We start from the raw sequence: 23,544 nt of genomic DNA on the forward strand, positions 1-23,544 counted from the left end.
CTGTCTCCTCCACTTAAATCGAGAGTTGAGTTAGAATCCCTTTTGCTCCCTCTGCCCAGACCTAACCAAATGCCTTTCCTTTAGTGCAGGTTCAAACACTGTTGAACAAATGAAGTGAAAGAGAGACTACTTTGGATGATCCTTTTCCCCTACATCTATGGCAGAAAGCTATCTCACTGATTTATTCAATAAAATGTTTTGAATTCTTCCCATGTGCCAATACCTGTGAGAATTAAATGATAAATAAAAAATAGACTCATTCCTTGAAGTCCTTAAGAGTCTGCATGCATCCTCAATCGCTTCAGTCATGTCTGACTCTTTGTGACCCTATGGACTGTAGCCCGCCAGGCTCCTCTGTCCATGGGATTCTCCAGACAAGAATACTGGAGTGGGTTGCCATGCCCTTCTCCAGGGGAATCTTCCCAACCCAGGAATTGAACCCACATCTCCCGTGTCTTCTGCAGGTGGATTCTTTACCCACTTTGCCACCTTGGAAGCCTCTGTAAGATTCTAGTGGGGAAGATAAAATATGGATTCAGATAACTATCATAAGAACCTACAAGAGAAACCACAAACTTCCATATGGTCAAATTTCAGTTCTCCACCATTGTCAAAGAAAAGAGACCGTCCCCAGGAGAAGAGGTTAGGGGCCTCGCTGCCCAGAAGCTGTGTGACCCCTGGATCGGTTGGAGGTGATCCTTCATTATTACTATACCGGGCTTCTTGGCCTCACAGTTACCCAAACTAACTGAGTGGCAGCCTCCTCAACTGTACAATGGTCAATTTTCTAGTGGAAAGAGAATACCGTCTTTACATAAAATGCTTTTAGCAGAAGACTATAGGTTCCATAACACTGAAGAAGACACACAGAAGGCAAATCAGCACAATGCAAACATGCTCAGCATCATTAACTATTAGGGAAATGCAAAATAAATCCACAATGAGATGGCACTACACAGCTATCAGAATGCCTAAAAATGACACCACCAAACACGTATGTGTGGAAACTGAATCACTCATACAGTGCTGGGGAGAACACGAAATGGTACAGCCACTCTGGAAAACAATTTGGCATTTTCTTTAAAAACAAAAGATACCATTGCTGCTGTTGTTTGCGAAATCGGTCCAACTCTTTGTGTCCTCGTAGACTGTAGACCACCAGGCTCCTCTGTCCTTGGGATTCTCCAGGGAAGAACAGTGGAGTGGGTTGCCTTGTCCTTCTCCAGAGGATCTTGCTCACCCAAGAATCAATCCCTCATCTCCTGTATTTGCAGACAGATTCTTTACCCCTGAGTCATCAGGGAAGACCTACAACTACCATACAGTCGGGCATTTACACTCCTAGGCCTTTAACCTAGAGAAATGGATACTTACATTGACACCAAAAAAAAGTGTACACAAATGTTTCCTGCAGCTTTATTTGTAACAGCCCAAAACTGAAGACAGCACAGGTGTTCCACAACATGGTTAAACAAACTGTGGATACATCATTCTCATGGACTGCTACTAAGAGTTACAAAGAAATGAACTATTAATGCCTGCAAAAGTCTAGATGAATCTCCAATTATGCTGAGCAGGGAGCAAAACTGGAGCAAATCCCAAAATGTTACATCCTGTATGATCCCATTGATATAACCTTCTTGAAATGGCAAGATAAAAGGAGAAAAATTAGTGGTTGCAGGGATTAAAGAGGTGGCAGAAGTGGAGGGGAGTCTGGGTGGCTATCATTGAGGTGATGGAAATGTGCTGTATCTTGACAGTTTCAATGTTAATATCCTAGTTATATTGTGCTATATTGTGCTATAGTTTAGAGAGATACTACCATCGCGGGAAACTGGGTAAAAGGTTATAGACTCTTGTGTTATTTCTTGTAACTGCACGTGAATCTGCAGTTATTTCAAAATAAAAATATTAATTAAAAAAAAATCGAAGCATCAGTTGCTCAATTGCGTCCTACTCTTTGTGACTACCTGGAGCCTGTAGCCCACCAGGCTCCTCTATTCATGGGATTCTCCAGGCAAGAATACTGGAGTGGGTTGCCATTCCCTTCTCCAAAAAAATCAAAAGACAGAGCTAAGTCAGGGGAACAAATATGTAAGCTTGTCAGCCATGACACGAGCCTCAGAATGGTGACATCATAATGGCCAGTAACCTGGACTACTGCTCCTGAGGCCTCATGGGTTTGTTCACAGTACTCTGCCAAGTGCTGTAGACATACTCAGCTTTCAGTGCCGAGAATTGGAGAAAAAAGGATTTTCAGGGCAATCAAAAAGCACTTTGAGCTTTTTGGTTGTCATTCAAGGTTTCACCACATCAGGTAATCCTTTAATATACTATTTTTTATCATCAAAACAAATTGGTGGTCACACAACGAATTTTATTTTGTTTCTTTTAAGACATATGAACTAATTTTTCACTTCAGCACAGGTTTCATGAAAAGCTACTGGTGTTTCTAAGATTCATACTGCAGAACATGAGTGAGCAGCTTTATATTCTCATGGTGGGGCAGGGTGTAGGGGGAAATTTTCTTGGCTTCAAGGCTAGAATTTTCTATAGATCTATGAAAATATCTGCTCTATTTATCAAAGAGTCTTTATGTTCAGTACAATTTAGTTCTTTTGATCAGGCAGTTCTGTTAGACCTTAGTCACAGCTCAATCAAGTAATAACTAGGCACTGCCTAGTATTTATAAACTTTTTTGATGTTTCCAGTATTATTTAGCTCATCTTAGAGAATTTCCCCAAAATTTGAATATTGATTTAGATATGATTGAAGTCAATTTTCCAGAATCCTCGGTTATCTAAAATTTTAGGCTAACATGAAACCAAATTGTAATTACTTCTTGGCAAATCTCCACATCTTTTCATCTATAATAGGCCACACATTATCCTATTTTGTGTGGTTTTTAACCATTGTCTGTTTTTGCCTTCCTGTAATCCTCTCTACCTTTGGCCTTCTCGTTCTCCTCTTCCTAACAGTCCCAAGACCAGCTCTGCTCCTTTCTCTATTTCCCTGCCTCTAAGAGTCCACAGACCCAAGGGCTTTGTCCTTGAAACTGTTGTCTGTCCACATCAACTCCCTGAGGGACCTCATTCTCTCGGTAGCTTCCATAGCTTGCTGATTCCTGGATCTGAGCTGTGAAGCCCTGTTTGGGAGACTGGGGCTTAGTTTTAGAGTTGTCAACCTTGACATTTAACATAAACCCCATCGTATATCTGACCAGTGACTAGCTGTTCTGCGGTGTTTGATGTTTTTCAGGAGAAGCCCTTCTGTTGAGGTGGACACCAACAGCGAGAATACTTCATCATCCGAGGGAGTCAATGGTACCCTGCTGATCCACAGCCCCGTAGAACTCAAAAGAGGCTAGAGAAGCAGAAGCGGTACCTCTCCTTATTTAGTGATTTGTTGCTTATATCTAATACCAAGTGCGTATATATTACATGCTTTCCTAATCACCATTAAATGGCACCTTTGCTAACCTTTAAGAAAGTATGACACACAGGGCCTCTCTTGGCTGTGGCTTATAGACAGATGATAAAAAATAAGAAATAAGAGGGGGAAGGAGAGATTGTGACTAACGCCTGTGATACAAGGCAGATATCATGAGTATCATGAAAGGAATCATGAAGAAGGCAGGACCATATTAGAAAGGGGTTGTCCGGCAGGACCTCTCAAGAAGGCAGCCTCTAAACTAGACCTGTGCATGGAGAAGCAGCCTCCATCCCAGACTAGGCGGCTGAGCCTTCGAGGCTGAGGAAGCAGCAGGCTTGCCTGGGTGCAGCTGGGCCCCGTGGATGAGGGTAACTCTGGGAGGGCCAATGTGACTGGAGCCTAAAGTGAGGGGCATGACATTAGATATAACACTGTAGTCAGGGGTCCAGGCACACAGGGTCTCCTCAGGCCACAGTAAGGGGTTAAAATGCTATGCTGAAAAGTGTTTAACTAAGACAGTAACCATATCTGCATATACTTTTTAGCAAAGCTTTCTGGCTATTGGCAGACGACAGATGGTGGAGTAAGCAAGAGTGGAAGCGGGGAGACTAGTAGGGAGGCAGCAGTCCTGTGAAAGGTCAAGGACTGCACCCTGGGGCTGGCGGTAAAAACCAAAGCTTCAGCCACACAGGTGCAGAACATATGTTGGAGACAGAACCAGCGGGGTGCACTTTCCGCTCAACCCTCAACACAGATGTGACTAAGACCACAGACTTGGTGACTTCAGAAAAGAAATGTGTTTTCTTATAGTTCTGGAGGCTGGAAATGCAAGATCAGGCACCAGTATGGTGAGGCTCCAGGGAGAGCTCTCCTCCTGCCTGGCAGAGGGCTGTCTTCTCATTATGTGCTCACAAGGCATCTCCTTGGTGCCAATAAGCCCACCAATCCTACTGGATTTGAGTCTTACCCTTTATGACCTCATTAGCCTTCATGACATCCCCAAAGCTCTATCTCCAAATAGAGCCATATTTGCACTGAGGGCTTCACTGGGTTAAGGACTTTAGCAGGTGGGCGGGGGGGGGGGGGCACCATTCCCCCACTGCAGTAACTACAGTACTGAGTACCTGTACAGGACTTCACCACAATTTTTAGAAAAAGACCTAGAAGATCATTCCCACAGTAACATTTAGGTATACTCATGATCATTATTAAAATCCAAAAATAAAATTTTTTATTCCCCAGAAAGAAACAACTAAAAAGAAATCACCTCCTGTGATAACAAACATATTTCTTCCCTGTCGTGCCTCATTCTTAGATGGAATATTGTATCCTGCCTTGAATCAATCTGTTCAAATTAGTAACCTGAGTTTAGCACCGAGTTTTGCCACTTAGCCATAAGAAGAGGTGCGAGCACTGAGGTTCCCTGTGACCTCCGCTCACCTTCAGACTTCCGCTGAAAACTCACTCACCCTGAGGCTGGTGCGGTAGAAACTAACACAAGTGGAATAAGTAATCTACTGACTTCTCCCTATGTATTTGATCAGAATAAGTACATTTTAGTTTCTATGGCAACCCACTCCAGTGTTATTGCCTGGAGAATCCCATGGACAGAGGAGCCTGGCCGGCTACAGTCCATGGGGTCGCAAGAGTCGGACACGACTGAGCGACTAAAGAGACAGAGGGCGGGGTAATAACAAGGGGGGTTTAAACATTTACTTCTTCACAAAGAAATTATATTTCTCCAGTTGTGGGATGTTAATATTCAGTGAAAATTATTTTGAGATTTTTTTGGTCATTTTCTCCCACACTACAAACATTAGAACTTCTGTTCTCAAGAAGTAATCTCATGAATTCTTCAACATCATTTTGATATTCATTAGAATGCTAATAAGCTACCTTTCAAATAAAATTATACTTTTACTTTTTATAACAGGATCTACTTTATAAATATTGAGGTATTGATACTAGTAGAGGCCTATGAAGAATTAACAAATAGGGAGGGACTAGACATAGCCAACACCATTTTTAGACATCACTATCCTCACATTCAGTTGTTACAGAATACAGAAACAATAAAAAATGAATGTTATTTAGATCAAAAGATGATTACTATTAACTTATCAGTGAAAAAGCAGATACTTACACAATATACCACAATCTCTATTTCCAAGCATCTAAGGGAACAGTCTTGTGTTAGGATAGAAGTCTGCCTAGAATCCCATAAACTCCACAAACCATTCAGGCTTACCCTCCAGTATAAAGGCTGAGATAGAGGAAAGGAAGAAGGGCAACGGTGAACAGAGTTTTGTCAAGAGAATGCACTGGTCATAGCAAACACCCTCTTCCAGCAAAACAAGAAGAGACTCTACACATGGACATCGCCAAATGGTCAATACTCAGCTTCATGCCTGAATTTTGCAGTCAGGAGCTCATGATCTGAGCCACAGTCTGCTCCATGTCTTGTTTCTGCTAACTGTACAGAACTTCTCCATCTTGAGCTGTAAAGAACATAACCAGTCTGATTTCAGTAGAGCACCTAAAGAACTCTGGACGTAAGTTCGTAAGACTGTATATGAGGCTCTGACGAAAACTATTCTGGAGAAAAACACATGCAGTAAGGCAAGGGGGCTGTCTGAGGAGGCTTTACAAATAGCTGAGAAAGAAGAGAAGTGAAAGGCAAGGAGAGAAAGGGAAAGATATACCCAACTGAATGCAGAGTTCCAGAGAACAGCAAGGAGAGATAAGAAGGCCTTCTTCAAGGCACCATGTAAAGCGGCAGAGGAAAACAATAAAACGGGGAAGACTAACAAATCTCTTCAAGAAAATTGGAGATATCAAGGGAACATTTCATGCAAAGATGGGCACAATAAAGGACAGAAATGTTATGGACCTAACAGAAGCAGAAGATATTAAGAAGAGTTGGCAAGAATACACAGAAGAACTATATAAAAAAAGGTTTTAAAGACCCAGATAACCACGATGTTGTGGTCACTCACCTAGACCCAGACTTTCTGGAGCATGAAGCTGAGTGGGCCTTAGGAAGCATTACTACAAACAAAGCTAGTGGTGGTGATGGGATTCCAGCTGAGCTATCTAAAAATCTGAAAACAGAATGCTGTTAAAGTGCTGTGTTCATCATGCCAGCAAATCTGGAAAACTCAGCAGTGGCCACGGGACTGGCAAAGGTCAGTTTTCATTCCAATTCCAAAGAAGGGCAATGTCAAAGAATATTCAAACTACCATACAATTGCTCTCATTTCACATGTTAGTAAGGTTAGACTCACAATTCTTAAAGCTAGGCTTCATCAGTATGTGAACCTAGAATTTCCAAATAAACAATCTCAGTTTAGAAAAGGCAGAAGAACCAGAGATCAAATTTCCAACATTTGTTGGCTCATAAAGCAAGGGAATTCCAGAAAGACATCTACTTCTGCTTCATTGACTATGCTAATGTAGTCAATGAAGACTGTGTGGATCACAAAAAACTATGGAGAGTTCTTCAAGACATGGGAATACCAGACCACCTTACCTACCTCCTGAGAAACCTGTACGCAAGTCAAGAAGAAACAGTTAGAACCAGATATGGAATGACAGATTCAAAATTGGGTAAAGGAGTATGACAAAGCTGTATATTGTCACCCTGCTTATTTAACTTATATGCAGAGCACATCATGCAAAATGCCAGACTAGATGAATCATAAGCTGAAATCAAGATTGCCGGGAGAAACAGCAACAACCTCTTGATATGCAGATGATGCCACTCTAATGGCAGAAAGCAAAGAGGAACTAAAGAGCCTCATGATGAGAGTGAAAGAAGAGAATGAAAAAGTTAGCTTAAAACTCAACATTCAAAGAACTAGTATCATGGCATCTGGTCCCATCCCTTCATGGCAAACAGATGGGGGAAAAGTGGAAGTAGTGAGAGATGTGGGCTCCCAAATCACTGCAGACAGTGACTGCAGCCATGAAATTAAAAGATGCTTGCTCTTTGGAAGAAAAGCTATGACAAACCTAGACAGCATATTAAAAAGCAGAGACATTACTCTGCCAACAAAGGTCCATACAGTCAAAGCTATGGTTTTTCCAGTAGTCATGTATGGATGTGAGAGTTGGACCATAAAGAAGGCTGAGCACCAAGAACTGATGCTTTTGAATTGTGGTGCTGAAGAAGACTCTTGAGCAAAGAGATCAAACAAGTCAATCCAAAAGGAAATCAATCCTGGAATATTCATTGGAAGGACTGATGCTGAAGCTGAAGCTCCAATTCTTTGGCCACCTGATGTGAAGAGTAAACTCACTGGAAATGACCCTGATGCAGAGAACGATTGAGGGCAGGAGGAGAAGTGGGCAGCAGAGTTAGAGATGGTTATATAGCCTCATTGTCTGAATGGACATGAATCTGAGCAAACTCCCGGAGATAGTGAAGGTCAGGGGAGCCCGGCGTTCTGCAGTCCATGGGGTTGCAAAGAGTCTGACATGACTTAGCAACTGAAAAACAACAACAAAGAGGAAAGGAGAGGGGTGTGGGAGTCCGTAGTAAGGGACACACAGTAGAAATTTAAAATGTAGTCCTCTTCCTTCTCATCCTTTGGTCAGTTTACATTAGATTTGTTCTAACTTACGAGAAAATCTCATTAAGTCGTGACTACGTGTGAAGAAATACAATGAGACCCTAGGAAAATCCACTGGACTATACAGTTTTGTTGTTTTAAACATTTCCAAGCTGGCATCTAGCTTTGTTGGTATAATGTCATGAAATTTATCATGTCAGTCTGCAAATTAAACAATTCCGTCAGAAAGCCTGGTGGTTCCTGGAGAAGTGTTGAGGCTGAAGATAGGAAAGAGGAGAAGGGCACCTCAGGGAAGTTGAGGTCAACACGCATGGAGGCCAAGTGGGTAGGAGCACAGGCTCATGATTTAGCTTCGTGAGTTAGGTTGTCTGAGTTCAAACCCTGCTTCTGTTGCTTTGGGCAATTTACTGAACCTCTATGTGAGTTTCCTCACCTATAAAAAGGAGCTACTAAAGACTACCTGGTGTAGTTGACAATTAAATGAAAAAAAATGTTCATAAAATACTTAGAACAGTGTTCACTATATGTTAAGTATTCAGTGTTACTGGAGAATAGAAACCATGCTCTGGGCCTTTGGATAACTCCTTGGTTTGGTTTAAAGGGAGTGAATAATCCTGGCACTTCATTTCACTAAGAAGAGAATTATTGAAATGCCTTTTCCCAGGTCAGTGGATTTGGAAGTTTCCACACAGTACCTTGGGTGTCAATATACTAGACATTTACATCAGAAAAAATAAAATCCAGCAGATAGGCATCTATCTTTCCCATTAAGTGAAAGTCATGTCCAACTCTTTGTGACCCCATGGAGTATACATTCCATGGAATTCTTCAGGCCAGAATAATGGAGGGTAGCTTTTCCCTTCTCCAGGCGATCTTCCCAACCCAGGAATCAAACGGGAGTGTCCTGTATTGCAGGCAGATTCTTTACCACCTGTCAGGAAAGCCCTCTTTCCCACTGGGCATAAACTTTTAATTTGAAAATGCTTTTAGAGTTACTATATAGAAAAATAATTTTATCTGATAATTATGTTTCATTAAATCCTCAAATACACAGGCATAGGGTAAAAATGTTGAAACTGAATGTAGAAAAAACCCAACTTGTATCACAAAGCAGGTCTCCATCACATTTATATTCATAGTGCCCACTGAATCAAGGTTATCCTTCAAGCAGGCTTCTTACAAAATTATTTTCATTTCATAAATCCCACTGAAGAGTTAGAGCTTTAACTGTTCCCTGAACCAGAGGAATCAAAGGCATTTCTGCACATGAAGTATTTCAGATCTCATTCTACATTTAGTGTGTCTACATGTGGTTCTGAATTGTAGAAAGCTCCAGAACTGTGTGCCCAAGTTACCTAGGTGTCTTTCATAGGGGTTGTAGCTATCTAAATCTCAGGCCCGCCAAGAGTTAAACTTGGGAATTAACCAAGAGATATGGTGGTTTCCATGCTAGAAGTCAACAGAGAATCAGCAGAAACTGTCAGAGAGCAATTTCACTGGTGACCTTCTGACTCCCCAGAGGTAAATGGGAAAGATGTCTGTCATCTACACACAAGACATCCTGGCCACTGGTCTGAGGTTGACTGACTGACTGAGTTTTAAGTTGGGGTTCAGTTTGTATGCTAACAATTTTTCAGTTTTTAGCTATAAGGGGAAATGTTATGAACAAAATTTTAGGAAAGAAAATTTAAAATAACCTATGCTAGATAATAAAAAAATCTTTTTTAAAAAATTAAAGTTGAAAATGTATTTTAAATCTCTCTAATCTAGCTTTTTTTTTTTTTTTTTGTCTCTGTTAAGGAAAAAGTTCTGTAACTTTTTATAAACCATATATCATGCATGTGTTTTGGTTCAGCCTCTCAATACCTTTTGACATATGCAAGGCATGAATGAATAATTATAATAACTACAAAAATATTTATATATTTTGTACATTTATATTATAATTATAAAATGCTAAATATTTACATTTATATAAGATTTATTTTTTAATATATATAATAATAAATATGAGACTGATAAGTAAGTTAAGGGTTCTCTAAAAAAGCTCTAAACTAAAAAGGATGGTCTATACTTATTACTTAATAGTCAGAAAATGTCTATTCCCACGATTAAGGAAGTATTTTCAGGGACTTTCTGGACCAGCCTCCACTCAACATGCATTTTTGAAAAGGTCTATCAAGTGCCTAGCCATGCTGTCCACAGAGAGAAATAGAGATGAAGGAGGCATGCTTGGCCCTCCAGTAGTAAGAAGCACCATCTTAGCATGAACACAGCTGCTCTCATTATGTTTAAGAAACAAACTAACAGAGGCGTTATTTGGTTCTTTCCAGGTATAAAAAGAACTTAAAGATAAAAGATAAAATATCCTGAGCACAATGTGGACTGCCAACTGTACAGACAAGGCTGGTGAAGCCAGCATCAGTGCCAGGAGGCGCTTTGTCCTGGGCTGGCCCATGGTGAACTTTGCGGCCACCTTCAGGTGAGACCGCTTGGTGTCCTGTATCTACGTGGGTTAAAAAGAACATTTTAATCTGATTGTATATTGAGCCAGTGACTCACTTCTTGACTGACCATAATGACACATATGGGCGTCCCTGGTAAAGAATCTGCCTGCAATGTAGGAGACTTGCAGGAGACGCCGGTTCAATCCCTGGGTCAGGAAGATCCCCTGGAGGTGGAAATGGCAACCCACTCCAGTATTCTGCCTGGGAAATCCCGTGGACAGAGAAGCCTGGCGGGCTACAGTCCATGCGGTTGCAAAAAGTCAGACACGACTGAGTGACTTAAACAACAACACATGACACATATGCCTTGTACTTCTCCCCCAGAAAAGGTTTCTATGTGCAAATGCACGTATACGGATAGTAAACAGTGGAAACGACTGGAGTAATTTCCTTTGGTTTTGATCAGTGGTTTTTCAGATGGGCTATCTGAGCTACTTGGGAAGCCAGATCCTCATGTGTTCATGGTATCCTTGTATGAGGAAGGAGGATCATGAGAGCAAGACTCTAGGACCCCTCACCAATATCCTGCCCTCAATCCTGATTATCTTTCTTGAAAAAGTACAATTACATTTGAAAAACTGACTTTATACTCCCAAATTAATTCCCTTTAAAATGGGACTTAATTATACACGTAACATTGATTGTGTCACAAAATACTAGGCTGCCTGAATTGCTATGTACATATAATCTTATTTGGTGTGCGTAGAAGGGTGACAATAAAAACAAAGGTATGATTCCATGGAATACATATAGGTCAGTTTTCCAATAACATTCTTAGACTGGAGTGGGGATGGAAAATGTGGATATCCCAAGTTGACAGTCCCCGGTTCGCAAGTGTCATGAAACATTTACAACTGCCATTTGGAACAACCATACCCCAAATCTCAGTCTTTTAAGCACACTGGGCATTCATCACACGCACTTGACACACTTTCTTGTCCTCCTCACCCCACTCCACCAAAATCTCTCCTATCATCACAGAGATAAGACAACTAAAATGTTGCCAAGTGGTAAATTTACTAAATTCTAGAATGCAGCTGTTGACGTAATGAAAACTTTGAAAGCTTTTGGGGAAGAAATATGTATTTGTATCATTCTCTACATGTCTCCTTCCCATGACTTATTTCTCTAAAGATCCAGTTCCTATTGCTTAAACATCTTTTCCATTTTGTAAGTGAAAGGAAGCAGTTTCATTTGGGAATGTGCAGTTTCTGATAAGGGAGTGTCCCAGAAACTTTTTTCCTAGTGAGTCTAGAAAGGCGGCAGTCAGGTTTACACATGTTATTTAGGTTTAAAAGCTGTGTAAGAACATACATGGCATTCATAACAATGCCTGGCACCTAGTGCTTTTGCCATTTGCTATTTTACCCTTCTGCAGATTGCCATGAGTAATTAGAAGCTGTGTTTGTGTACATATGCAGGTTGGGGAGCTAAGAGTGCATTCTACTTCCTGGTGAAAACAGTTCTTGAAATGGGGATGGGGGGTAGGAGCAGTGTTTTGGTAGGAATATAAAATATGGCAGCCATAGGAGAACATACATATTCCGGGCATATATCCAAGAGAAATGAAAACTTACATCCACACAAAAAATTTAAACACAAATGCTTATAGCTGCTTTATCTATCATAGCCAAAAAAAAAAAAAGTGGAAATAGCCTAAGTGTCTATCAACTAGTGAATGTATAAACCAAATCTGGTATGGGGCTGAGAATGGAGGGGACTGGGGTGTGACTCCTTAATGCACACAGGGTTTGCCGTTGGGTAATGAAAATATTCCAGAACTAGGTAGTGGTGATGGTTGCACAATACTGTTAATGTACAGATGATCACTAACGGTCAGTTTTATGTTATGCATAATTTACCACAATAAATAAAAGTTAGTGATAAGTCTGTGTATGAATGAGCCTAAAACATTTTCAGCTCTGGACATTAAATGCTACACAAACTTTAGCAGAGAAAATGCTTATCTTTAATAATTTAACAGTAGATTGATCTTCATCAGAGGATCATAGTAATGAATACATTTTCTAGGAACTAATTTCATATATTACAATTTATTATATGGTACACACATAAAGGAATAAAATATTGTAGGGTTTTTTCCTAAAAGGATACTCCTGTTTCTGAGATAAGACAGTTCCATCCAAATGCCAATTCCTAAGTAAGATTTAATCTGAATAATAATGTTCTTTATAGCTAAATAGCACTTCCACCTACAAGAACACTCAGGTATAGTTAATCCTTTTCCTGTTCTGGAAACTGAGGTTCGGAGTGGTTTAGTGACTTGCCCATGATTACACAGCTTGCATCACACATGCAGTTAAGTGTTTAGATTTCAAACCATCTTCTAGTCAAGTTTAACATCTACTTCTCATCACTGTAATATGGTTTAAAAAAGAGAGACTCCATATCAAGAGCCTAATTATGAAGAAGGTACAACTTACACATGCATACACATTAGTTAACAACTGGCTAGTGCTATTTTTTTTAATCTGGAGTAGCACTTAATATGTTAGTACCAGTCTTAATATATTAGTATTTTATGTAATTTTATAATTTTAAAATATATTAAATATTTAATACAGATATTAAAAATATTTGTAATTTAAAAATATATTTTATGTAATTTTTCTTCCATTTTTTTAATATCGTAGTTCCTCTGAACGAAAGGAAAAATGGCAGTCCTTTCTTCAAAGGTATTTTGACAGCAGTATACATATTTCAAATGTTTAACCCATGATAGAAGAATGCAAATCTCTTCAAGGCAGTGCCCCCAAACTTTGTCCTTCTCCTTTGTAGGAACCGTTAGACTGCCCTCAAATAACTTCTTGTTCAGATTTATCCTGATTGCTACTGCAAAGAATGTTCTCTCATATACATGTATGCTCTGCTTGGTTTTAAGGAGTTCTCTGTCACTGTCATCTTTCCCTTCTCTCCATCCTAATGGTTGGAACTAACATTATTCTCAAAACATATGCTAAATTTCCATAAGTGTAGATTACTTATTCTAATGAAAGAGTCTCAAAGCACATGCTACTTCCTGTCCTTGAACCCAGGAAGGCCCCGGGCCCTCCAATCTAGACAGGAAAACTTTGAGGATTGATTGGATCTGCTGCCCAAATCTCACATGACAAAGGCGACCTGTTACTTTCTGGGTCATATCTTATTTTCCTGAAAATATTTTTGCATATCTTCTTCCAATCACTAATTTGATTTTACTCAGTTTATCTCTCCACACTTTTAAGAATAATGACAAGGGCTTCCCTGACGGCTCAGTGGTAAAGAATCTGCTTGCCAATGCAGGAGACACAGGTTTGATCCCTGATCCAGGAGGATCCTACATGCCATGGAGCAGCTAAGCCTGTGCACCACAATTTACTGGGCCTATGCTCCAGAGCCCAGGAACCGAACCGCAGCTGCTGAAGCCCGCGTGCCCACAACAACAGCAGCCACTGCAAGGAGACGCTCGTGAACTGCAGCTAGAGCATGGCCCCCACTGGCCACAGCTGGAGAGGGGCCTCCACAGCAACAAAGACCCAGCCCAGCCAAAAATTTAAACATCAAAATAAAGCAAAATAAAAAATAGACATTAAAAAAAGAATAATAACAAATAAGGGACTTCTCTGGGGGTCCAGTGCAGGCGCCTGGGTTCAATACCTGGTCAGGGAACTAGACAGATCCCACACGCCACAACTAGGAGTCTGCATGCCACAGGTAAAGATCCTGTGTGCCACAACTGAGACCCAGTGCAGCCAATTTAAATAAAAATTTTTAAGAAAATAACAGTATTTAAAATATTAGCAACATGGATTGATTTGAAAATAAGCTAATAGCTAAAGCTAATTCGTCTACCCTATTCTGGGTTATTATTGAATTTTATTAGGTACGTCAATCTAGACGAAGAGAAGGATCAGCCAAAAAGCATTCCCCTCAAAATCTTCACTGAGGACATCAAAAACGGTGCCTGTGTAAGTATTTTTAAGATCAAAAATTAATTTCCAAGTTCGCAACTTAGCAAAATGAAACTGATAGAAATATACAGAAGAGATAGAGAGAGAGATGGGGTGGGTAGGAGGGAGAACAAAAGAGAGGAGAAAGAGAGAGGGGAAGTAATTTAGAAAGGACTATAACATATTTTCCCGTAAAAAGATGAGTGTTTTTGCATATATAAAAAGTGAATCCTACACAATATGATGCAGAGGGATGCACAGTAGTTACAGTGCTTAAGCACAGGAAAAAAAAATATTGCCTGTCAAGTGTACATAATATTTCTCTGGATCTTTTAATAACAATTATAGTGGATCACTGTAACATAATGATTTTCACAAGCAGTTATTTCCTATTGGAAATAAACTTTTTTTATTTTTTAATGGCTGCTACTTGCATACATTGCGGTTTGGAATGCTTCCACTGTTTTTTTTTCCCCTGTGATGTTTTTATTTGGAATAATTGTAAACTTACAGAAAAGTTACAAAAATAGTACAAAGAACACACCATATACCATTTACCTAGATTCACCTGTTTATGAACATTTTGTTCCATTTGTTTGATCATTTGTCTCCTCTCTTTCTCTCTCTATATATATATTTGTGTGTGTGTGTGTGTGTGTGTGTGTAGCTATTTTTGAGGGTCATACGTACACCATGCCCTTTCTCCTTAAATAATTAGGTATGTCCTAAGAATAAGGATGTTCTCTCATATATAACCATCACACAGCTATGACCTTTAGTAAATTACCATACGTGTAATACTTTAATCAACCATTTACTTTTCCGTTTTGTCAGCTGATCTCAATAATGCCCCTTTCCAGCACAGGATTAAGAGGAACGTAATGCTAAATGCAGAAGACTTTTGAAAGGTCTTTCATTCTGAGGAATGTCTGGATAGAACTGAGCCAAAAGGGATGAAACTTAGAAAGGATCAGCATATCTCTACCTTATTTTGCTTATGCAACCTGGTGGGGGAGGGGGGATCATACCATTAGCCCCAGTTATTTGCATGTAATTTGATTTCTGAAAGTGTAGTGCAGTAGCCTAGACATTTGTGATGAAAAGATATCCTGGATTTTTTTTTACAATACTTTGTTCTACTGTAGTTTACAGTAACTCTAGATGACATAAAACAGTATTTGAAGGTAGAAAAAGGAAGTCATTTAAGACAGTTATTTCCTGGCCAAGAGCAAAGCCAGGCAAAATCCCCATCTGTTCCTGAGCACCAGATAAATGCAATGCTGGCAAGAGATTCAACTAGAGGGTTCTCCGGCTGCAAAGCACACTTTCATCTCCGCCTACATTAATTTGTGACAATGGGTTACATTCAGAAGTTTTCACCTAGAAATTTTTAAAAATCAACTTTATTTACGTATAACTTACACAAAATGAATATTTCTAATGTTCTTCATTCCTGAAGATTCAAGTTTCCTTCTAGTACGTCAGTTCACCCTGGAGAACTTTCCTTAACTTTTCTTGTATATATCTGGTACCAACAGATTTTCTTAGTTCCTTTCACCTGAAATGTCCTTATTTCACCTTCACTCCTGAAGGGTATTTTTGCTGGATATAGAATTTTGTTTGCAAATGTTTTCCTTTCAACACTCTAAAGATGCTTCACTTTCAGTCTCTATGTTTTCTGATGAGTACTCTGTGCTCACTCAAACATCAGCCCTCTGTATGTGACTTGTCATTTTTCTTCACCTGCTCTCAAGATCTTCTCTTTATTTTTGGTTTTTAGCTGTGTGGCTATGAAGTGTCAAAGCATGGTTTTCTTTTAACCTACCTGTTTGGTATGGTGTGAACTTCCTGAATTTATACATTTATGTCTTTCACCAAGTTTGAGAAATTTTAGTCATTATTATCTTATATTAATTTTCTATAACTTGTCTTCCTATTTTTATGGAGAATTTCTTAATGTGTTGTGTGGCCAAGAGCTATTATAAACACCCTGTTCATTGACAGAGTTTAGAAAGGAACTTAAATTTTAAAAATTTTCAATCTCATTTCCTAGATTCATTGGTTTTATTGAATTGATTCATTAGATTTCAATCATGAAAATCTTAGTAATCATGACACCTGACAGAAATCATTGAATAGTAGTTTATTTAATTGATTCATTAGATTTCAATCATGAAAATCTTAGTAATCATGATACCTGACAGAAAGAAATCACTGAATAGTAGTTTTGTTTTTAAAAACATCTTTAATAACCAGTTCTCATTCTAATTTTGCTAAAACTGACTATGTAACGGCAAAGAAATAAATTCATATTATAAAACCACAACTCAGGAACACTGAGATGGTACTTTTTTTTTAAACTATTTTTCCTCCATTATGGAAACAGCCTTAAGGTGCTGAGGGTCAGCCTATGTGCCCTTGTGGAATTCTCAGTCTATTTCTTGCTTAAGCTCTCATATTTTGTGTGCCTCAAATCCTTTAACAGAAATATGTTTTACTGGAATGCTTTCTACTAGCTTCATGTTATATAAAGGAATGGAAATAGATTATAATTAGGGGCTTATATTCTATATACAAGCATTTTACGTTGTCTTTACCTGAATTATAAGCTTTGCCTTTAGAATATAGATAATACTTTAACAATAATTATTTACTCACTTGTTTAAAAATGTTTAATTTACAGCAGCTTTTCTCCCTTCTTTGTTGCAGTCTGTTACTGTAACAGTGACAAACTCAGACACAGTGAATGATGTTATCAACATGTCACTTTCAAAGCTAGGAATAACTGTAAGTTACCAGCAAGTTATCTTTAGTTAAAAAACCAAGTTTGATTTTTGAGATTTGTATGTGTATGTGTGTGTCTGTGTGTGTGTATAATGTATCTACCATAAGACAGCTGATTATTTCAGATAAGTAAGTCACATTTTGTCTCATTAAATGTAGAAATTGAAGGCAGCCAAACTGTATTAATAACCTATGTGTGTGCTGGTCACTTAGTCGTGTCCGACTCTTTGAGAGCCCATGGACTGCAGCCCTACCAGGCTCCTCTGTCTATTGAATTCTCCAGGCAAGAATACTGGAGTGGGCTGCCATTCCCTTCTTTTGGGATCTTCCCAACCCAGGGATCAAACCTGGGTCTACCACATTGTAGGTGGATTCTTTACTTTCTGAGCCACCAAGGAAGCCCCTTAATAATCTATACAGATGTGTTATTTGTGTATTCCCATTTTCAATTTTGTGTGAAGTCATAGCATAATGAAATCGGGCTATAATTTTACAGTTTTAATGAAAACATGCATTTTTATTATACATATTATATGCATAGACAAGAAAATATTTATGATTCTAAATATTTCTTCCTCTGTTGGATTATTCTTTTTGTATCCTCTTTCCTGATTCCTCCTGTCCCATCTCCATTTACCCCAGTTGCACCTGAGGACTCAGTCTCAGTATGAGAAAATCCTAAATGGTATGTTTTGTTGTAAATTTGATATAAAGACCACCTGCCAAGAAGCTACATCCCCTTGATGCAGGTCCCAGAATGCAATCGCTAAAGCCTCTTGTGAACTGATGAAGAAGACAAGTTCTGAATAAGACCACGGGTCTGGGGGCGTTGATGGACACATCTCTTTCATCTCATTGTGTTTTCAAGTGTCTGCTCCTTTATGTTTGGATAGGACTGTTATGGCTTGTTAAAACTTTTTTAGTGGAAGAGATGGCTATGTTTGAGGATGAGGGTTCAGAAGCGAAAAGAGGAGTGGAACATTCAGATGAACAGAACTGAAGAAAGCACTTGTAGAGCATAGATCCTTATATAAAATTATATATATATATCTCAATCTACATATCAGTGTGTAAAATGTACCATAAATTATGAATACATATTTACACATAAATGTGAAAATGTCTTGCTATTGTCATATGACATAATTACAGTATTTGTATTTATGTTTCTCAATGCTATAATAAAGCCCCTTAAAACCTCAAGGCATCCAGAATTTGGTATAAGACATCAAGATTTCTGTAAAAATATAATTTAGTAATACATTTTAAATAAAACTGAATTCATATGCATTAAGTACATCACCCCTCTGCACTGACTTCTAATCTATATGATATATATGCCCTGAATGAGAATTAAATCTTAAAAGAAAGTGGCTTTAGGGATAAGGCTGGGGAGACTGATTAAATGTTAGAACTCATTTTATTTCATTTTTATAACTTTCCTTTGCTTAATCAAAGGGAATCAAAGTGATCCATCTCACTAGAAAAAGAATTTCTATTTCAGTGAATAACTAGGGTTATTTGCCTATATACATATGCCTGACTTAAGGGATTCCATCATAGTTTTTCCAATTTTTACCTTAAAAGAAAAGATTTTTATCTGCTCTCTTATTTCTTATTTGCAATACAATTTTGAGCCTATTTAGTTATGTGTGTGTGTTTGTGTGTGTGATTGCTTCTATACCTGGGACTTTGCTTCCCTCATGGCAAGGCTGTGATTTTTAACCAGGAGTCAAAGGTAAGCATAGTACCTATTACCTATCACCAACAACTCTATTTCAAACATTTTTTGCTTTATCCTCTCCCGGAGGGCTCTTCAATTTAGCAGTCTTTATAATTTAAACTTGTTTCAAATGGGATATTCAGTATTCTTAGGCAGTGATTCTGCTGGAAGAAACTGTTTGCTACATCTGACTCATTCTTCAGGTTAGAGTCCTTGTCCCTTCTCTGCCTTGAGTGGTGCTTGCCTACATCACAGCCAGTAGGCTGCCATCTACTCAAGGCCTCTTGGGCATCTGTCTCATTTTGTTAATGGTTGCTGAGCTAATGCCTCCTTTCAAGTTTTACTTTGTTCAGGAATAGTCATGGCAGAGTTACGTGACTTTCTGGACAACATGTTTGACTGGGCAGGGGAATTTTAAGGCAAAAGCCAGCATTCTCCAAGGAGTCTCAAAACAGCAGAAAGCAGGATTCTTGAGATTAGACTTCTCTTCCATGGTGAAGAGAAGTTTTATAAATTATTTTTATTTATAATTTATACATTTTATTTATATATTTATAATTTTATTTAAAATTACCATGAATTTTTATACTATGAACCACCCACAAAGTGAGAGGCTGGCTGACTGTACTGTGATTCCACAGATCCTCACCCTTTATCAAAAAGGACAAGAATCTCAGATGGTCCACTGGAGGCTCTGAGAGAGGGACAGGGTTTACTGGAATCACCATTGTTAACTCAAAACTTTTCGTCACTCCCACGGACCAAATAGCATTTATACTGGCACTAATTCTCCTTTTGAAAGTATAGAAATGCTAAGGAAATGAGTTCTTCAAGTACATACTAGGAAGATTTGCTGTGACACATAGTTCTTTTTGTTTCCAAGGGCTCTGAGAAAGATTATCAGTTGTGGATCAGTTCTGGCAAGAAAAAGGCCTCATATCCACTTTCTGGTAAGTGTCAGGAAAAACCCAAGATGGAGTTGGTTGGATTCCAAATTGTAACTTTAAGGTCTCAAAGTAATGGTTGATCAGCTTAAATGCTTAAATGCCCTTAAACTGAAAATCTCTTGCAGTGTTCACTTATACACATGGTAAATAATTCTAAGCACCTGCTCTATCCCAAACACAGATAGCATGTCTTCATGCAGCAGCTTATGGTCTGCTGAATTTTGACAGCAGCGTGAATTTTTCTTCTTTACTTTTTCCACTTGACAAACAGAGTTGTCTTGAAAACAATTACTCTTTATTTACTCACGTAGATATGAAAGTAACACAAGCGGGAATTTCTTTTGCTCATACATTATTGTTCATATTCCAGCCCTGATGTTCTCAGTTCCATTTTCTAACTACTAAGTAGTCTCTATTTTGTGATAATCTTCTAAAATCCAGCCATGCCTCTGACTTCAAGTACATTTATTTAATACCTACTCTGTGCCCAAAGCTGTTCTCATAAAGAAAAGCATCATAAAGAAAATGAAATAATCACACTCAGACTCGTAGATTCTTCACTAACTAAACCATCTGCATATAACTTTGCTGTTTCTCAAGCTGAGTTCACTAGCACTGCTCTTGAAATTTTTGATAAATAGACTACATCTTTCCTAAAATAGCTATCATAGCAAGGTAACTAGAAATAATAATGCACATTCTTGGATGAGCAAATCTGTCAGGGTGGTCAGTGAAAAAAGGAGGGCTTAAAACAAGGGAAAAGACAAAATCTGTAGTAGAACTTGCAATATAGTAATGGTGACAATGACTTCTGATAGAAATCTTAGAGCACCTCCTCTTACATAATCTTTTTTTTAACTTTTCTCATCTGTTCAACAATCCTGTGAGTCTATTACTCTTTCAAGTGATCTGAGGAACATTTTCAAGTGGTCTGGAGAATCTAAACAACTAAGTTTTTTTCTTTGATATGTATATTCCCAGTCTTAGACTACATGGAGTCACCAAGTGTAGAGCTGAAGACAAAATCACCTCACCCATTTCACGTGTTTTTCTTGCCTTGTTGACATCCTTGTAAAAGTCAGTCAGCAGTAAAGTGAAAAACATTGAATAAACATATTTAGTTTAATAAAATGCATTAATTTAAATAAAACAATGTAGATGACAACTTTTAAGCTTTGAACAGCTTCAAACACCATGGCTGGCTCTAAGGATTCCTGAGAGGCTGCCTTTCATGATGCTGCCTCAGCAGTCATTCTAAATGCATTTGTTAACATGTTCTCAGCTCACAATTATGGATTAGCTCCTGGTTATCCTGGTGACTTGGTTGTATTTTATTACTCTCACAGAAGCTTCTTCTGCCTTAAAGGATGGAAGTTGCTCTGATTCTTGTTCTGAATAGAGCACTGACATTGTTTTTATGCCAGATGTAAAGCAAAAGCAAGAACTCCAGCTGCATTTAACAAATCAGAAACAAAAGAAAAGGAGCCTTCATGCAATTCTTTAAAGATGGAATCCACAGGGCGGCACAGGGCCTTAGAGAAGTCTATGGAGAGGAAGCAATTTATAGCATGAAAGAGCAAAACAAATCACTTGGCCGGCAACTCCCGATGATTTCTGGTGTGGTTTTCTACTCTGTAAACACTGTTTTGCACTTTACGTATGGGTTTTCTTGGCCATGCAGGCTTGTCTCTGATCACTGCCTCATAGGAAACCCCTTAGAAGGAAGCAGTAGTGGGAGGGAAACATTCAGGCAAACCACCCCACTGCACTCTGCCTACTGAACTGACAAAAGGAAATGGAAAATCAGTAAAACTGACATGTGTGGCAGAACACTGATCAGAGCAATTCTTAACATACACAGTCCGATTGTTTTAAAAATATTAAGCACTGATGCTTATTAATATATTTACTTTGATCCTTATGAGTCTATGTGTGAGGGTCAGTGTTTCAAAGGAGGAATGTTAAAGCTAGCACTTTGCCTAAGATGTACAGGTATAGTGAGTGTCAAGGCAGAAACTGCTGCTGCTGCTAAGTCGCATCAGTCGTGTCTGACTCTGTGCGACCCCATAGATGGCAGCCCACCAGGCTCCCCGTCCCTGGGATTCTCCAGGCAAGAACACTGGAGTGGGTTGCCATTTCCTTCTCCAATGCATGAAAGTGAAAAGTGAAAGTGAAGTTGCTCAGTTGTGTCTGACTCTTAGCGACCCATGGACTGCAGCCTACCAAGCTCCTCTGTCCATGGGATTTTCCAGGCAAGAGTACTGGAGTTGGGTGCCATTGCCTTCTCCAAGGAAGAAACTAGAAGGACATAAATATTCTCAGATGTAAACACGATGAGTCAATAGTGTGCAATTCACTGATGAATATATACCTTCCAAGTCAAGCAAGGTGTCTAAAAACATTTTTCTTGATATGGTTTAAACTTTTCGGCTTGGGCACCTGCTTTTTGCAGCATGTCCCCGTGAGAGTGCATATTATGCTTACTTGGGAGTCACAGCCTTCTCTACCTAGAAGCACCTTAAGGTCAGCAGTCACACCACTGTGGCACACTCGCTCACGGTAAGGTAGGTTTGATCACACACATCCCCATCGGTCTGAATCTATATTTACATTTTTCTCCATATAGGTCATGAACATCCCTATGGAATTAAAATGAGTGATGTTCCAGCTACTGGGCTGCTGCAGCAAGGACTGGAGGACTCCACTTCTGCTTCTGCCCTCCAGGAGGACTTCCTGGAGGGGTCCCAAGAGATTCAAGACCAGTTTATCCTGAAACCCAGGCACTCAGCCAAGAACAAAGCCAGAAATCAGCAGGGGAAAGGTGAGCCCCTTCCTTTCCTACAAGTGGCTTCTCTTGGCTCTCGTCTCTACTCCTGAAAACAAACAACGTACAGCCAGTTCTCCATGTGGGGCTAGAAGGCAGTATAGGCAGGCACCAATTCCACCCAGAATCAAGCCCAAAGAAACACCAAAGGTCTGAAATCAAGACCCAATTCACTTCTAGGAAGTTTTTTTTTTTTTTAATTCCTCTAGGTAGGCAGCATAGCACTTCCTACATATAATTCCGTATGCACACATCTGTGTGGACTTTGCTGGTGGCTTAAATGGTAAAGCATCTGCCTACAACACAGGAGATCTGAGTTTGATCCCTGGGTCAGGAAGATCCCCTGGCAAAGGGAATGGCTATCAGTCACACCAATATTCTTGCCTGGAGAATCCCACTGACAGAGGAGCTTGGCAGCCTACAGTCCATGGAATCATAAAGAGTCGGGCAAGACTGAACAACGTAACACACACACACACACACACACATCTATGTATCTTATTATAACATGAGCTTCTTATGGCCTGGGAACACACGTTCGCCATCCCAGGATTTTGTCCAGCATCCCGGGCACCTCACAGAAGGCGTTTAGAGGACTGTGTGGCTTAGATAAGACCTAGAATCTATTCTGGGCTTAGGCTGAAGTGGCCTTGGGCATTCTGGTTAGACTTGAACTCTTTTGTTTTTACGTTGGTATATTTATTGAAGAAAATATATTTCAAAAAGAACAGTAACTAAAACATTTGCTATTTGCTAGCAAAATTAATTTTCTCTTAGTGTATTTTGTAATTATTAAAGTCCAAATG

General features: G+C 39.2%; 1 protein-coding gene across 2 annotated transcripts in view; it reads left to right on the forward strand.

The window, feature by feature from the left end:
* The first annotated feature begins 2,195 nt into the window (after positions 1-2,195).
* Positions 2,196-23,544, forward strand: part of LOC110121535 (rho GTPase-activating protein 20-like) — a 45,340-nt gene continuing 23,991 nt past the window's right edge. Inside the window, exons 1-7 of one of the 2 annotated variants that reach the window (XM_070463844.1) lie at positions 2,196-2,317; positions 3,259-3,425; positions 10,337-10,485; positions 14,394-14,478; positions 17,170-17,247; positions 19,851-19,917; positions 22,541-22,735. In XM_070463844.1, coding sequence (XP_070319945.1) covers positions 10,382-10,485; positions 14,394-14,478; positions 17,170-17,247; positions 19,851-19,917; positions 22,541-22,735 — 529 coding nt within the window. In that variant the 5' untranslated portion in view covers positions 2,196-2,317; positions 3,259-3,425; positions 10,337-10,381. The remainder of the gene's footprint in view (positions 2,318-3,258; positions 3,426-10,336; positions 10,486-14,393; positions 14,479-17,169; positions 17,248-19,850; positions 19,918-22,540; positions 22,736-23,544) is intronic. The other variant, XM_070463845.1, reaches the window with a different exon arrangement.

This window comes from Odocoileus virginianus, unplaced genomic scaffold, assembly GCF_023699985.2.
Source record: "Odocoileus virginianus isolate 20LAN1187 ecotype Illinois unplaced genomic scaffold, Ovbor_1.2 Unplaced_Contig_7, whole genome shotgun sequence".
Lineage (NCBI taxonomy): Eukaryota > Metazoa > Chordata > Mammalia > Artiodactyla > Cervidae > Odocoileus > Odocoileus virginianus.